The 17,984-nt window shown below is 42.8% G+C and overlaps 1 protein-coding gene across 2 annotated transcripts in view; it reads left to right on the top strand.

Moving 5' to 3' along the window:
- CD180 (CD180 molecule) overlaps positions 1-15,711 on the top strand; it is a 19,429-nt gene extending 3,718 nt beyond the window's left edge. Inside the window, exons 2-3 of one of the 2 annotated variants that reach the window (XM_005857969.2) lie at positions 8,996-9,162; positions 13,275-15,711. In XM_005857969.2, coding sequence (XP_005858031.1) covers positions 8,996-9,162; positions 13,275-15,000 — 1,893 coding nt within the window. In that variant the 3' untranslated portion in view covers positions 15,001-15,711. Of the gene's footprint in view, positions 1-8,995; positions 9,163-10,777; positions 11,219-13,274 lie in introns of those variants that run through there. The other variant, XM_014549249.1, reaches the window with a different exon arrangement.
- Positions 15,712-17,984: the final 2,273 nt, after the last annotated feature.

The raw sequence follows: 17,984 nt of genomic DNA, 5'->3' as shown, positions 1-17,984 counted from the left end.
CCCCTCGTCAGCCTCAGGTCCCCTGGCCCGGCGCTGGGGGGGAGGGGAGGGTGCGGCCTCAGGTCCCCTGGTCCCGGCGCCAGGGCAGGGGGCATGGCCTCAGGTCCCTGGGCTGGGCCTCAGGTCCCCCGCCCCCGGCGCAAGGGCACAAGGGCGTGATGACCATTTGCATATTAGCTCTTTATTGTATAGAATTATAAATGATACAGATAAAGAGGTATATGGAGCTGGGTCCAGAAGGGTCTGGACAGCAGGATCTTCTGTCCCCATGGAACTGAGGTACACCACCCTCCTGCTGCATGAATGTATTTATCCACCTGGGAGGACTGTGCCCTCTTGGGAATGTTTTGTCTTGTTTGCAGAGAATAATTGTTACTCTGGAATTTGGAAGCTCATCAAACTCTCCTTTTTCAAGAGTTCTTTTTTTTAAAACTGAATATATTGTGGTGACATTGGTTAATAAAACTATACAGGTTTCAGGTTCCTAGTGATGAACAGAAATCCTTAATTTTAATGTAGCTGGATTTATTATTGGTGCTGTTCTTTCAGTGCCTTTCTGTCCTGTTTAAGAAATTTTTGCCTCCACAAGGCCATGAAGATATTATCCTATGATATTTTCTAGGAGTTTTATTGTTTTGTATTTACTTCTATTTCTAGGTTTCACATTTAGATCTAAGATCCATCTGAAATTATTTTTTACATATGAAGTGAGGGAGGAGTCAAAGTGAATGTTTTAATAAATTTTTTTGTTTGAAAACATTTCAAATTTAGACAAGTTCTAGAAATAATACCGTGAACACCTATCAACACTCCATGTAGAATCTTCCATTGCTAAATACTATATGTTCTTTCTGTGTGAGTGTGTGTGTGTAACATGAGTAACAAAATTAGACTCATGACCAAGTCTTTGGAGGCTGACAAATATGTGAAGCGTAGCTGGAATTGAGTGTTCTGTGATTTGGATTCTGGTGACATTTTAGGTGTGCTCTTGACTAATGACTTGGGAGTGTAGGCATACCTCCTCATTTAAATGGGCTCATCTCAGCTGTTCTGTGCATTTAGAACCATGGTAGGAGACAGTCCTTCAATCCTAGGTATGAGAAGGAGGGGGGTGTGCTTAGTAGAGCTTCTTTTTAGGAGAACTCCAAGTTCATAGATACAAAGGCTTCCTAATAGCTCTAGACCAGCGGTTCTCAACCTGTGGGTCGCGACTCCTTTGGCGGTCAAACGACCCTTTCACAGGGGTCGCCTAAGATCATCCTGCATATCAGATATTTACGTTACGATTCATAACAGTAGCAACATTACAGTTATGAAGTAGCAACAAAAATAATTTTATGGTTGGGTCACAACATGAGGAACTGTATTTAAAGGGCCAGAAGGTTGAGAACCACTGCTCTAGACAATGGCATGCTGCTGTGATGATCCAGTGAAATACTAACTCCTCTTGGGAGTGCCAGACATACATTATTCAATTAATCCTCAGAGTTGGCCTGCAAAGAGGGTTATTGTCCTCCATTTACAGTTGGAGGGAAAGGAGGCTCAGAGAACACAGCTTGGACTTGAACCCAGGCAGTCTGACTGCAGACAAAGAGAAAATGAACTGCACACAATGGGAATGCCCTTTGCTCAGAGGACTCAGATTGACAACAATGTTTCAGGATGGTGCCCTCTTGGGAATGTTTTCTTTTATTTGCAGAGAGTAATTGTTACTCTAGGATTTGGCTCAGCCAAATCACTATCTCTGGAAAAAGGAGTGGTTAATGGGGCTGGGCTGGGGTTCAGCCTCCCAGACTTCTTGTGCATGGGCGGGGGGGGAGGCCTAGCTGCTGTGTGTGCCAAGTACACAGATGAGCCATCGTAAAGGTGGGAATTGGCACTAGAGTGAAACGCAAAGGATCTAAATTAGAAAATGATTTCAACACTTGTGAGAAGAGAAAATACAATGGGACCGGCAGGGAGTTAGAGATACAGCAGAAAGAAGCAAAATAAGATCCTGATTGAAAAAATGCAAATGAATGCCTGCAGGGAAAGGGGATTGCAAGCACGGATACAACACTTGGGAGCCCTGCTCGGTGTACAAGGCAAGGCTCTGACATGAAGCTAGAGACAAAGTGGTTGGTGCAGGTCCCAGTGCACAGTGGTCCTGAGTAAATGCCCATGATGTGGAATGGGGGTGACAGGGGCAGCTGTCCTCCATACCATGTATCCTTGCACGGGCCTGCTAACTGCTTTCACATCCAGAAGGGTGCTATCTGAGGTGGAACCAACCAAAGCAGAAGGGTGAGAAAGCAACTTTGGAAGCTGACCTCATATGGAGATCTGGAGAATTAGGCTGGGTTTAGAGGAAGTGGTCATGTCTCCCGAGTGGTGGTGGGTATCTGTCTGGAAAAGCAACTGAACAGGTGGCCCTGGTAGCCAGCCTGGCCCTGAGCAAAATGACAGTGGCCACACTGTATTTCTTCTCTGCACTCTGTCCTTTACTTCTCTGTTGCATTATCATTCTGCTGTCCTGAAATCCTCTGCTATGCTTTCAGAATGCGCTCTCAAAAAGTTTTAATATGAGCCCTGGCTGGTGGTATTCAATGGTTAGAGCATCGGCCTGCACATGGAAGGGTTGAGGATTCACTCCCCACCCCCAGTCTGTGCAGGAGGCAACCAGTCAATGTCTCTCTCTCACATTGATGTTTCATGATTCTCTCTCTCTCTCTCTCTCTCTCTCTCTCTCTCTCTCTCTTCCCCTCATTCCCTCTCTCCCTCTTGCTTTCCCTCTCTGTCCCTCCCTTCCATTCTCTTTGAAAAGCAATGGGAAAATATCCTCAGGTGAGGATTTTAAAAAAGTTTTGATATGAATCCTGACAGCCAGAAATACATAACTTCCCTGATGTAGTGTTTCTGCCCAAAATGTATAACCTGAATCAAATTATGAGGACAGGTAAAAACAAAAACAAAAACAAAAACAAAAAAAACCCTAAATGTGGAACATCCTATAAACTATGAGCCTGTATTCGTTTTTTAAAAAAATCAATGCCATGAGAGCTAATGAAAAGCTGAGGAGTAGTCTCAGATTAAAGGAGACTAAAGAGACAAGAAAAATAAATGCAATGTGTGATCCTGGATTGGAAAAGCAAAAATTACTATAATAGACACTATTAGGATTATTGGAAAAATTTGAAGATAATTTGAATATTATAAACTGTGTTGGATAATAATATACATGAATGTTAAATATTATGAATTTTTGGTAATGGCACTGTGGTTGTATAAGAATGTCCTTTTCCTTAAAAGATTTAGGGGAAAAGGGTCATGGCATCTGCAAATGACTCTCAAAAACAAAAAGAATGAGCCCTGGCCAAGTGGCTCAGTTGGTTGGAGCATCATCCCATGCACCAAAAGGTTTCGGGCTCAATTCCCAGTCAGGGCTCATACCTAGGTTGCAGGTCCCATCCCCGGCAGGGCATGCCACAGGAGGCAACTGATCGATGTTCCTCTCTCATATTGATGTTTCTCACTCTTTCTCTCTCTTCCTTCCTCTCTCTCTCAAATCAATAAAAACATATCCTCTGGTGAGGATTAAAAAAAAGAAAGAAGAATGAGTGTGCGTGTGTGTGCATGTGTATACTTTGTGCCTTAGAGCAGGAGGAGTTTGGGCATCACCACCTGTAATATCTGAAATGGTAATTCTGACTGTACAGGAGAGTGAACATGAAAGCCAAAGAGAGGTCTGTGCATTCTTGAAATGTGTTTGCTTTTTAAATTCTCATAAGCTACAGTTCTTGCCATTTGCCTCTTTGTCCCAGGAATCAAAGGCACTGTCTCCCTAACTAGAGAGGAATGTTATGGCCCGGGCTCCTGGTGGCTTCCCAATACTCCTCCACAGTGTGAGATTCACAGGTCCCTGGATACTCACTGGGTTCAAACTGAGCTCCTTCCTCCACGTGCCTCTCCTTTTGCTCGCAGCTCCCTCAGGCCACCGGCTCGGCTTGTAGAGCTCCAACTCAATCCTCAACTTCTCCAGTCGCTTTAATGCAATAAAGTGCTTAGTAAAGCTCCAAAGAGGAGCAGTTTAGGTGTCGCAGGCACGTTTATAATCAGGAGGAGGGAATTGCCAGAGCGGAGCCTTTGGCTGTGGGACCAGAATAGAGCAGCATGAATTGAGGAAAGGCCCCTTTCTCCACATGTATGTGGCATCAGCGAGGCCAGTGGAGACCAGGAAAGAAACATGTCCCCCCAAAGCTAATCTGAATTTTAATAGCTATTGGGGCAAAAACTGCATATCCATCTCCTCTCTGGGTCATCCATGTTCATGGGCATCAAAGAGGAGTCTAGCAACATGTGCTTTTACCCATATGTATAACTAATCAGCTAAATCTAAGTTATCAATGCAAAGTATGCTTTTCAAGGACATTAGGGGGATTTGCGGCAGTGCCTGGGGGGCTTTGGGCCTATGAAACAAAAAAATGAATTACAAAGATATACGAATATAGCATGTTCATCTGTGACCTTCATAATATTGTCACAATATGGAAGACACGGTGGTTTCTAGTAGGTGACCATGCTCACTGCAACTACAAAACGTGCACCACAAGCAGAGGCTGGAGCAAGAAAGCAAAAAGCAATTAAAGTGGTGGCATCTCTAAAACATCACGCTTCAGAGCAAAGAGAATGTGGGGACTCTTCTGCTTCCAGCTACGCAGGGCTGTGTGCAACTCAGAGTGAGGAAAGCTGCTGGCCTCCAGTTTGATGGGCAGGTCTTCCCCAGACCAGGGCGGTCTCAGAGGGGCCTCTAGAGGGACCACAGCATGGTCGGGGGAAAGTCAGGGTCTGAAAGGTTGGGTGAAACTACATGGTGCCGTAGAGGATCTGAAAGATGGGCCCCAAGCGCATTTTCCTTGGAGATTATTTCATAATAGACACCTGCCCACTATGCTTTATCCTAAGGCATCATCCAAATAAACCATGACCCTGTAATTCTATAAATGTCTAATCAACCCCTTCCCATTTTTACCCAGTTTGTCCAAGATTTATAACTTGAGTTGGGGAACCGGTCGGGGGAAAGTCAGGGTCTGAAAGGTTGGGTGAAACTACATGGTGCCGTAGAGGATCTGAAAGATGGCCCCCAAGTGCATTTTCCTTGGAGATTATTTCATAATAGACACCTGCCCACTATGCTTTATCCTAAGGCATCATCCAAATAAACCATGACCCTGTAATTCTATAAATGTCTAATCAACCCCTTCCCATTTTTACCCAGTTTGTCCAAGATTTATAACTTGAGTTGGGGAACCGAACAAGCAGTTACTGGCAGATTTCTGAATACTTGACTCACTTGGGATGCAGGATCAGGCAGTGCTCTGGACTTATGTGCAGGGCTGTACCCCCAAAAACAGCAGTCTGTGGCTCTTATGAATTTTTGGTAATGGCACTGCGGTTGTATAAGAATATCCTTTTCCTTAAAAGATTTAGGGGAAAAGGGTCATGGCATCTGCAAATGACTCTCAAAAACAAAAAGAATGAGCCCTGGCCAAGTGGCTCAGTTGGTTGGAGCATCATCCCATGCACCAAAAGGTTTCGGGCTCAATTCCCAGTCAGGGCTCATACCTAGGTTGCAGGTCCCATCCCCAGTCAGGGCATGCACAGGAGGCAACTGATCGATGTTCCTCTCTCATATTGATGTTTCTCACTCTTTCTCTCTCTTCCTTCCTCTCTCTCTCAAATCAATAAAAACATCCTCTGGTGAGGATTAAAAAAAAGAAAGAAGAATGAGTGTGCGTGTGTGTGCATGTGTATACTTTGTGCCTTAGAGCAGGAGGAGTTTGGGCATCACCACCTGTAATATCTGAAATGGTAATTCTGACTGTACAGGAGAGTGAACATGAAAGCCAAAGAGAGGTCTGTGCATTCTTGAAATGTGTTTGCTTTTTAAATTCTCATAAGCTACAGTTCTTGCCATTTGCCTCTTTGTCCCAGGAATCAAAGGCACTGTCTCCCTAACTAGAGAGGAATGTTATGGCCCGGGCTCCTGGTGGCTTCCCAATACTCCTCCACAGTGTGAGATTCACAGGTCCCTGGACGCTCACTGGGTTCAAACTGAGCTCCTTCCTCCACGCGCCTCTCCTTTTGTTCGCAGCTCCCTCAGGCCACCGGCTCGGCTTGTAGAGCTCCGACTCAATCCTCAACTTCTCCAGTCGCTTTAATGCAATAAAGTGCTTAGTAAAGCTCCAAAGAGGAGCAGTTTAGGTGTCGCAGGCACGTTTATAATCAGGAGGAGGGAATTGCCAGAGCGGAGCCTTTGGCTGTGGGGCCAGAATAGAGCAGCACGAATTGAGGAAAGGCCCCTTTCTCCACGTGTATGTGGCATCAGCGAGGCCAATGGAGACCAGGAAAGAAAAATGTCCCCCCAAAGCTAATCTGAATCTTAATAGCTATTGGGGAAAAAACTGCATACCCATCTCCTCTCTGGGTCATCCATGTTCATGGGCACCAAAGAGGAGTCTAGCAACATGTGCTTTTCCCCATATGTATAACTAGTCAGCTAAATGTAAGTTATCAATGCAAAGTATGCTTTTCAAGGACATTAGGGGGATTTGTGGCAGTGCCTGGGGGGCTTTGGGCCTATGAAACAAAAAATGAATTACAAAGATATACGAATATAGCATGTTCATCTGTGACCTTCATAATATTGTCACAATATGGAAGACACGGTGGTTTCTAGTAGGTGACCATGCTCACTGCAACTACAAAACGTGCACCACAAGCAGAGGCTGGAGCAAGAAAGCAAAAAGCAATTAAAGTGGTGGCATCTCTAAAACATCACGCTTCAGAGCAAAGAGAATGTGGGGACTCTTCTGCTTCCAGCTACGCAGGGCTGTGTGCAACTCAGAGTGAGGAAAGCTGCTGGCCTCCAGTTTGATGGGCAGGTCTTCCCCAGACCAGGGCGGTCTCAGAGGGGCCTCTAGAGGGACCACAGCATGGTCGGGGGAAAGTCAGGGTCTGAAAGGTTGGGTGAAACCACATGGTGCCGTAGAGGATATGAAAGATGGCCCTCAAGTTCATTGTCCTTGGAGATTATTTCATAATAGACACCATCAGGTCTTTATACCTGCCCACTATGCTTTATCCTAAGGCATCATCCAAATAAACCATGACCCTGTAATTCTATAAATGTCTAATCAACCCCTTCCCATTTTTACCCAGTTTGTCCAAGATTTATAACTTGAGTTGGGGAACCGAACAAGCAGTTACTGGCAGATTTCTGAATACTTGACTCACTTGGGATGCAGGATCAGGCAGTGCTCTGGACTTATGTGCAGGGCTGTACCCCCAAAAACAGCAGTCTGTGGCTCCTGAGATCCAAAATAAATTCACACTCCAAGGCTGCACAGCCCCATGACCTAAAGTCTGTGCCACATTGCTAGCCCGTTTACACGTTATATTTAGAAAATTTCTTTTTTTTTCTTTTTTTTTTTTAATCCTCACCTGAGGATATTTTTCCATTGATTTTTAGAGAGAGTGGAAGAGAGAGGGAAAGACAGAGAGAAACACTGATGTGAGAGAAACACATGGATTGGTTGCCTCCTGCATGAGCCCTGACCAGGGCCCTGGAAGGGGAGGAGGCTGCAACCGAGGTATGTGCCCTTGACCAGAATTGAACCAGGGACCCTCTGGCCGATGCTCTATCCACTGAGCCAAAGTGGCTAGGGCTAGAAAATTTCTAACCACATATACATAACTAGTTACTCACAAGGGATCTCTATGTATGTATCACTCAACATTCAACAACCATCAACATTTTACCTGCTAATCTCATCTACCTATTCCTCCCCTACCTTTTTGACAGAGTATTTGAAAGCAAATCTCAAACATTATATCATTTTATCCCTAAGTACTTCAAAATGCATCTCAAAAAATTAAGAACGTTTCTCTTATCATTAACAACGTTTATAATTCTTTAGTAGTTCTAATATCCTGTCTACATTCAAAGTTCCTCGATACTCTATAAAAGTCTTTTCCTAAGTGCATTATTTGGACCAGAATCTAAACAAGGGCTACTCTATTATTTGTTGGTTATGTCTCTTAAATAGTTTTTACTTATGTCTCTCTTTTTACAAGAACAGTTTTCTGTCTCCTCCCACGCCCTCCCCTCTCCACTTCTGCCCACAGCATTCACATCCCATAAAGCAAAGTCAGTTGTTCTACAGAATGTCCTGGATTTGGGTAATTGCTACCTTGTGGTGCTGTTGAACTTAAATCCCCCACATCACTTATGGAAGTTAAGCTTAAAGTCATGGTTGGATTCAAGCTTTAATTGGGGGAGAGGTGGGCGAGAATACCTCATAGGTGGTACTATGTCCTTACATCACATCAGAAAGTGTGGATGTCTGGTTGTCTAATTTTGCTGATGCTAATCTAGAGTGATTTAAAACATTTTCAGGCATCCAAAATGAAACCTATGAAACAAAGTATATTCAAAGAAGTCTTGCTTCCATTCTTGCTCCTCTACCTGGTTCATCTCTCCCCTTCAAGACAACCAGTTTTGAGTTTTTCCCCCATGGTTTCTTTCTGCAAATATAATAAAATACACACATACCAATCTTACAGAAAAGATAGTATACAATACATTACATACTACATCCCATTTTCCATCTATACTACATATGTACATTTGACACGTTGCTTTTTTCACCACACAATATACCTGGATATCACGCCCTATCAGTGTGTGGAAATCTCAGTCATTTCATTTTTAGGTGCTGAAGGTTCCCTTTTGTGACTGTACCATATTTTGTTCAATTAATCCTATAGTGATGGATAAGCTGGGTATTGTCAATCTTCTAATATAAAAAAATGCTTAAATGAATCATCTTATGCATAAGTCATATATACTTGGTAAAGACTCCTAGAAGTGGGATTGATGCTCAAAAAAATACCACAAACATAAATTTGCAATCAAATTATGAAGTCTGATATTAATTTACATTGTTTATCTCATCAGAAAGAAGCCAACAAAATATATAACTGTGAAAATTTAGGTCTCAGAGAGATTCCTGACACTCTACCAAACACAACAGAATTTTTGGAATTCAGTTTTAACTTCTTGCCTGCAATTCAAAACACAACTTTCTGCAGACTCACAAATCTGATCTTTTTGGATTTAACCAGGTATGTATCTGAGTTCCCTGCATGCACTGATGTTTTACTTAGGGAAAAGCACAACTTGCATTCCAAGTGCATCCAGGACCTTTGGGGACACAGGGACCATCAGCTTATCCTGTGTGTGTACCTCTCCCATGAAATAGTTCTATGCAGGTGCAATGTAATTAAAAAAACAATCAATGGAGTAGAAGGAAATTGCTCTGGACTTATGTGCAGGGCTGTACCCCCAAAAACAGCAGTCTGTGGCTCCTGAGATCCAAAATAAATTCACACTCCAAGGCTGCACAGCCCCATGACCTAAAGTCTGTGCCACATTGCTAGCTCATTTACACGTTATATTTAGAAAAATTTTTTTTCACTTTTTTTTTAAATCCTCACCTGAGGATATTTTTCCATTGATTTTTAGAGAGAGTGGAAGAGAGAGGGAAAGACAGAGAGAAACACTGATGTGAGAGAAACACATGGATTGGTTGCCTCCTGCATGAGCCCTGACCAGGGCCCTGGAAGGGGAGGAGGCTGCAACCGAGGTATGTGCCCTTGACCAGAATTGAACCAGGGACCCTCTGGCCGATGCTCTATCCACTGAGCCAAAGTGGCTAGGGCTAGAAAATTTCTAACCACATATACATAACTAGTTACTCACAAGGGATCTCTATGTATGTATCACTCAACATTCAACAACCATCAACATTTTACCTGCTAATCTCATCTACCTATTCCTCCCCTACCTTTTTGACAGAGTATTTGAAAGCAAATCTCAAACATTATATCATTTTATCCCTAAGTACTTCAAAATGCATCTCAAAAAATTAAGAACGTTTCTCTTATCATTAACAACGTTTATAATTCTTTAGTAGTTCTAATATCCTGTCTACATTCAAAGTTCCTCGATACTCTATAAAAGTCTTTTCCTAAGTGCATTATTTGGACCAGAATCTAAACAAGGGCTACTCTATTATTTGTTGGTTATGTCTCTTAAATAGCTTTTACTTATGTCTCTTTTTTTTACAAGAACAGTTTTCTGTCTCCTCCCACGCCCTCCCCTCTCCACTTCTGCCCACAGCATTCACATCCCATAAAGCCAAGTCAGTTGTTCTACAGAATGTCCTGGATTTGGGTAATTGCTACCTTGTGGTGCTGTTGAACTTAAATCCCCCACATCACTTATGGAAGTTAAGCTTAAAGTCATGGTTGGATTCAAGCTTTAATTGGGGGAGAGGTGGGCGAGAATACCTCATAGGTGGTACTATGTCCTTACATCACATCAGAAAGTGTGGATGTCTGGTTGTCTAATTTTGCTGATGCTAATCTAGAGTGATTTAAAACATTTTCAGGCATCCAAAATAAAACCTATGAAACAAAGTATATTCAAAGAAGTCTTGCTTCCATTCTTGCTCCTCTACCTGGTTCATCTCTCCCCTTCAAGACAACCAGTTTTGAGTTTTTCCCCCATGGTTTCTTTCTGCAAATATAATAAAATACACACATACCAATCTTACAGAAAAGATAGTATACAATACATTACATACTACATCCCATTTACCATCTATACTACATATGTACATTTGACATGTTGCTTTTTTCACCACACAATATACCTGGATATCACGCCCTATCAGTGTGTGGAAATCTCAGTCATTTCATTTTTAGGTGCTGAAGGTTCCCTTTTGTGACTGTACCATATTTTGTTCAATTAATCCTATAGTGATGGATAAGCTGGGTATTGTCAATCTTCTAATATAAAAAAATGCTTAAATGAATCATCTTATGCATAAGTCATATATACTTGGTAAAGACTCCTAGAAGTGGGATTGATGCTCAAAAAAATACCACAAACATAAATTTGCAATCAAATTATGAAGTCTGATATTAATTTACATTGTTTATCTCATCAGAAAGAAGCCAACAAAATATATAACTGTGAAAATTTAGGTCTCAGAGAGATTCCTGACACTCTACCAAACACAACAGAATTTTTGGAATTCAGTTTTAACTTCTTGCCTGCAATTCAAAACACAACTTTCTGCAGACTCACAAATCTGATCTTTTTGGATTTAACCAGGTATGTATCTGAGTTCCCTGCATGCACTGATGTTTTACTTAGGGAAAAGCACAACTTGCATTCCAAGTGCATCCAGGACCTTTGGGGACACAGGGACCATCAGCTTATCCTGTGTGTGTACCTCTCCCATGAAATAGTTTTATGCAGGTGCAATGTAATTAAAAAAACAATCAATGGAGTAGAAAGGAAATTGTCAAACTAGACTGGCTCAGTCATGCTGCTTAAGTTCTAAGGAATAATGATAATAAAACTGAAAACAAATTTTACAAATATAGCAGATCAGTTTTAATATTTTTTCTTTCATCAGACTGTTGATTTTTACTATTTTCTTTAAATATGTGAAACTTGTTTGATATAGATATAGTTATCATATGTTCTGATACTATATAATGCATTTTCTATATTCTTTATATGTTATCAAATACATGATAATTCTTATATCAGCTTTTTAACCTAATTCCATAGATTTTTGAATTATTATTATTTTTTGCTGACTTTGGCTAATGTGTTTCCCTTATGTGTTTATTGCATTTTTATTTTGAGCTCATTTATCTTTTGGAAATATGTATAAATCTTTGTTTAAAATGCTTTCCTGGAATTAGAGAATACCAATGAATTATTAATATTGCTATATGTGACAATGGCATTATGGCTATAGAAAATAAGCCTCAATTTTTTTTGCAGATGCCTACTCAAATATGTATGGGATAGCTAAGATTTGCTTTAAAACAATTCAGGAGATAGAGTTGGGACTAGATGAAGCAGAGAGCATATATGGCAAAATCTTGAGAATTACTGCATCTGTGTGATAGATGTGTGAAGGTTTATTGTATTTTTCTCTTTGCTTTTATGTAAAGTTGAAAGTTTTCCTTATTAAAATTTAAGTACACCGACCTGGAAAAGTTTTCTATTTCCTTCTGCCAGTTACCTGAAGTTACTGCCATCCTGGAACAACTTCAAACTTTCAAACCCAATTTTCCACTTGGGTTTCTTTGGGGAGGTCTACAGAGGTGGCATAAACCATGCCACAATCCTCCTGAGTAGAAGCTTATGGTTAGGGGATCTCAGAGGAGAGTCTTTCCTTGTTATTGTTGTCCTTATTCCATTCAGAGCCAAGGCCAAGACACATATCCTGAGGTCTCCCTCTGTGAGCTTTCTTTTATAAGGTCACCCACTGAAGGATCCCTTTTGAGGGTCATGGTAATGAGCAGGTTTTTGAGAGGACCTCCTAGCCTATCCCCAAGCTTTGTCTTCTGCCACTGACACATGTGGCTCATTAAAAGCCAGGCTCTAGGCTACTAGGGACTTACAGATATTGGCAGATGTGGCAAAGCTAGCTCTAGGGCTCACTTGCTGCTATGGATTCAGGCTTCCTTTCCACAATTCTTTTCTAAGGAATTCCCCTTGACCTTGAGGGTAGGTGTGTTGTATATGTGTGTGTACTGTCCAATATCATTAGGTTCAGTACCAGTAGGGGTGTCTTTTCAGCTCTAGTGTTGCATATTTCTATAAATGCACTCACCACCATTCTACAAAGTAATCATTATTTCTATACTTTATAGATTAAAAAAACAGAGGTTGCAAAAAGTTGTAACTTAACCAGGATGACACAGATTCCTATGTAAATATCATTACTATGCATTCTATATAACACACACGCGCACGCACATACATACATATATATCATATATATTATGCTTTATATGTAACATTTTCTATTACTTAAAATAGTAAATAATAGTTTGATTTTTTTTTCAACAAGCAAACCACTAATTGTTCTCTAGGTTCCAAACACAAACTTCTTACAGTTTAACCTAAAGGGGCAAGATATTTAGGGGGGAAAATCTAAATTAGTGTGTTTAGAATTGAGGCTAGTCATTAATTCAAGAGGCCACCTGTAGCTACTGAAGAATGTTTTTCATGTTTTACTTTGAATGACAATGTACACTATTTTTACTATACACAAACCATGACTTTTTAAATGTAGCTCACGGTGACAGAATGTCTTCTGCTTTTTTTCTAATTAGTTATTGTTAAATACTATTACCTTTTCAAGGTGCCAGATCAATTGGATACATGAAGACACCTTTCAAAGCCATCACCAATTGGACACCCTTGTGCTGACTGGAAATCCCCTGATATTCATGGCCGAAACATCCCTCCTCGGGCCCAGGGCGCTGAAGCACCTTTTCTTAATCCAAACGGGAATATCCAATCTCGAGTTTATCCCAGTGCACAATCTGGAAAACCTGGAAAGTTTGTATCTTGGAAGCAACTATATTTCCTCCATGAAGTTCCCAGGAAACTTCCCAACACAGAATCTGAAGGTTCTGGATTTTCAGAATAATGCTCTCCACTTCCTCTCTCGCGAAGACCTGAACACTCTGGGGGCCACCAACCTCAGCCTCAACCTCGATAGCAATGACATTAAAGGCATGGAGCCTGGGGCTTTCCATGCAAAAGTCTTCCAAAGTTTGCGATTTGGAGGGACGCTTGACGTGTCTGTCCTATTGAAAGGGCTACAGAACTCTACTACTCGGTCTCTCTGGCTGGGGACATACGAGGACACTGAGAGCCAGGACCTGACTCCAGCCATGCTCGAGGGACTCTGTGAAATGTCTGTCGAGAGCATCAGCCTGCGCAAGTACCGTTTCTCTGACTTGTCAGCTACCACATTTCGGTGCTTCACGCCCCTCCGGGAATTGGACCTGACGGCAACTCACTTGAGAGAGTTACCCTCTGGGATTCAGGGTATGAACTCGCTCAGGAAATTAGTTCTCAATGTAAATCATTTTGAGCAATTGTGTCAAATCAATGCTGCCAGTTTCCCGGCCCTCACAGACCTCTCTATCAAAGGCAACCTGGGGGTACTTGACCTCGGTGCTGGGTGTTTGGAAAAACTAGCAAATCTCCGGAGACTTGATTTAAGCCACAATGGCATCAAGGCTTCTGACTGCTGCAATCTGCCGCTCAAAGGCCTACACCACTTGCAGTACCTAAACCTGAGCTACGCTGTGTCCATGGGTCTCCGGCGTCAGGCGTTCCAAGAGAGTCCTAAGCTGGAAGTCCTGGATTTGGCATTTACTCACCTGACTGTTATGGCGTCACAAAGTCCTTTCCAAAACCTTCCTCTCCTGCAGGTTCTGAATCTCTCCCACTGCCTCCTCGATGCCAGCAATCAGCACCTTCTGGAAGGCCTGGGGGGTCTCCGGCAACTGAATTTACAGGGAAATATATTTCAAGATGGGAGCCTCTCCAAGACCAACCTTCTTCAGACAGTAGCCGGCTTGGAGGTGCTGATTTTATCCTCCTGTGAGCTCCTCATTATAGACCAGCAGGCCTTCCACAGCCTTGGGAATGTGACTCACATAGACTTAAGCCACAACAGCCTGATGGAAAACAGCATCGATGCTCTTGGCCACCTGAAGGGGCTCTACCTCAACCTGGCCACCAACAGCATTCGCATCATCCCACCCCATCTCCTCCCCATCTTGTCCCAGCAGAGCACCATTAATTTAAGTCACAATCCTCTGGACTGCACTTGCTCAAATGTTCGCTTCATAACCTGGTTCAGAGAAAACCTGCACAAACTCGAGGATGTGGAGGAGACAGTGTGTGAGAACCCCCCATCTTTAAGGGGAGTCAAGCTGTCTGAGGTGGAACTGTCCTGTGGGATTACGGCCGTGGGCATTTTTTTTCTCGTGGTATTTTTATTCTTGTTCACCATCCTGCTCATTTTTGCAGTTAAATTCCTCGTTAGGTGGAAATACCAGCACATTTAGTGCTGAAGATGTCTAGAGATGGCAAATAAATGTGTTTGGCCAAATTGCCCCAAATAGAGAGACTGTTGTCTGTTAGGGACCAGACTTTACAGATTGGTCCCTGACGCTGGGCAGGGATTTTCTGTGTTTTTCTGAGTCCCGGGACTAGTGACACTCCCTGGAAAGTAAATGAGGGACAGATGCAGCTGTGAGAAACACCCAGCCATCTCCTCACATGGAAGTGGGTGGAAGTAGAGGGAGGACCTGTGGCAGGGCACGGCCCAGGCAGTCACCCACGAGGTGGGCACCTCCCTCCCACTCCTGGACACCCTTCGAAGCACCTCCCACCTTGACCCTAAAGGGAGACCACCAACACCCACAACCTGGCAGCTCTGAGGACCCCAGCTCCCAACTCTCTTGCACCGTTGGGGCACTGTGCTTGGCTCTGAGTTCCCAGTAATGTAGCTGTTTGGGGAACTTGTTGTGGATAAAGTCTTAATATTCATTTTAAATGGAAAAGAGAAAACAATGAATTTAGAAGAAGAGTCTGAGAACTGAATCTTACCATCAAAGGAACTCCATTAATCTCCCTAATCCTTAGGTGTCTGCAGTCTCTACAAATGCCACTAGGATGCAAATAGCTACAAAAGAAAAAAAAATGACATCCTCCCCCAGCTCCTCCCTTCCCCAGGGTTTAGGGTTTTTGCTACATTGGCCAGCTCACCTGCAGGCAAGCCCCTGCAGCCAACCAGGTGCCTCACTGTTTGGTTACAGAGCCCAACTCCCAGGTGGGCTGTGGTGCAAGTACGCTTCTCATTTGGAGGCCAGTCCTTCGAAGCTTCTTTCCCACAGGAATCGTGAGATAAATGGTGGTCTGGCTCCCAGGCCAGCTCTCAAACGCCAATTCACCTGGGACAGCAATTGAGATAACACATTTACGATGAAAACCAGTGGGAGAAAGCAGCTCCGTATGCCAGCTGTCTGTCAAGAGCACAATAAGCTGGCTCAGTGAGTAGTTTCTGTTGAGGCTGGGGTGTCAGTAAAGATAGTACCAGCGACACAGAGGGGACAGGACCACTGAATACGATAGAGAAAGAGGACATGGAAGCTCCAGTGTGATGACCTGGGCCTCCCCAAGGCCCAAAGAGTCACCCTCCTGCAGGGCTCGCTCTCTGAAGTCTGCATTGATGGACAGGGTAGCCCTTGTACTCCGGTGCTGCATTTACAGGGCTTGATTAAGTTCTATAACCAGTTGTAGGCTTGCAATGGTAACTTATAGTTATGAAATTCTGATTGGATATCAAAGGAAAATTTGAGTAATATCTAATTCGAATTGTTTGACCCTTAGGCTGAGGGCATAGTAGTGAGACACAATAACAGAGTGGAGACTTGGGAATGAACTCCTTTTCACTTGTACATGCCCAGAAACAGCAGGAAAGACAAGGGAATAGTGAAGTCACAAATCTTCACTGAAAAGGCTCAGTAGTCTTAGGGGGTATTTCGTACTAGAGACGAGGCCAAGTTTTCCCACTTGTTCCTGGTTAGGGACACAAGCAGGGGCTAGGGTAAGGTGAGTGAGGCCTTTGCCTTGGGTGCAAAATTTAAGGGAGAACCAAGTTATTTACCATGAATAGCCATGATCTGGAAACAGCCCAACTGCCCATCAGTAGATCAGCTGATAAAATGCTGTGGTACATTTATACCCTGGAATACCACGTGGCTGTAAAAAAGAAGGATCTCTTACCGTTTGCAACAGCCTGGATGGACCTAGGGAGTATTACGCTAAGTGAAATAAGCCAGTCAGAGAAAGACAAGTACCCTATGATCTCACTCATTTGTACAATTTAATGAATAAAATAAACTGATGAACAAAATAGAAACAGAGTCATGGATACGTGGAACAGACTGATGCTGTCAGAGGGGACAGGGAGAGGAGGACTAGATGAAGGAAGGTGAAGGGATTAGCCAAACAACATATATGCATAACCCACAGACACAGACAACAGTGTAGTGACAGCCAGAGGGAAGGGGGCTGGAGGCTGGGTGGGATAGGCAAAAGGGCAAAAATAGAGACATCTAATAAAGGGGGAAAAATTAAGGGAGAACCAAAAAACTCAGTGAGCAAGACAAAAAGATTAATACAATATTTTAAAAACTTTAAGTTAATGCAAAAACAATTGATGGTAAAACATTAAAATTTTAAACAAGCCCTGGCCGGGTAACTCAGTTGGTTAGAGCTTTGTCCCGATGTGCCAAGTTGCAGGTTCAGTCCCCAGTCAGGGCACACAAAAGAATCAACCAGCCCTAACCGGTTTGGCTCAGTGGATAGAGCATCTGCCTGCAGACTGAAGGGTCCCAGGTTCGAGTCCGGTCAAGGGCATGTACCTTGGTTGCAGGCACATCCCCAGTAGGAGTTGTGCAGGAGGCAGCTGATTGATGTTTCTCTCTCATCGATGTTTCTAACTCTCTATCCCTCTCCCTTCTTCTCTGCAAAAATAAATAAAATATTTAAAAAAAGAAAAAAAAGAATCAACCAATGAATGCATAAATAAGTGGAATAATGAATAAATGTCTCTCTCCCTCCCTCTCTCTAAAAAAATCAAGAAATAAAAATTAAAAAAAATTAAACAAAGACAGGATCCATAACAGTGCCATGATGAACCATGAAAAGAAAAGGGAAAAATTAGTAATACCAGTCTTGCCTTTGTTTCAAATGTTGATATTTTGTTCACTGTGGATGCTTTGCATTAGTTTTTATTTTTTTCAATGTTGCATTAAAACATTATTTATCTTCATTACTGAGTTTTTGGTGCCCCCCTTAAATTTTGTGCCCAAGGTGGGTGCCGCACTCACCTCCCCGTTCCTGCCTGAGGATTGGTGAGAAGTGGGATTCCCTTCGAACTCCAGGCTGCAGTTTCCCGAGGGCCTAATAGCTGGCACACTCTCTCAGTATTACTCCAAAGTGCATCTCCTTCCCCTTACATCCTGGAAGCAGAGAGAAGTGT

This window comes from Myotis brandtii, unplaced genomic scaffold (genome assembly GCF_000412655.1).
Source record: "Myotis brandtii unplaced genomic scaffold, ASM41265v1 scaffold115, whole genome shotgun sequence".
In the NCBI taxonomy this organism is placed as follows: Eukaryota; Metazoa; Chordata; class Mammalia; order Chiroptera; family Vespertilionidae; genus Myotis; species Myotis brandtii.
The sequence above is the reverse complement of the archived record's forward strand: the minus strand, read 5'-3'. Positions and strand labels throughout refer to the sequence as shown.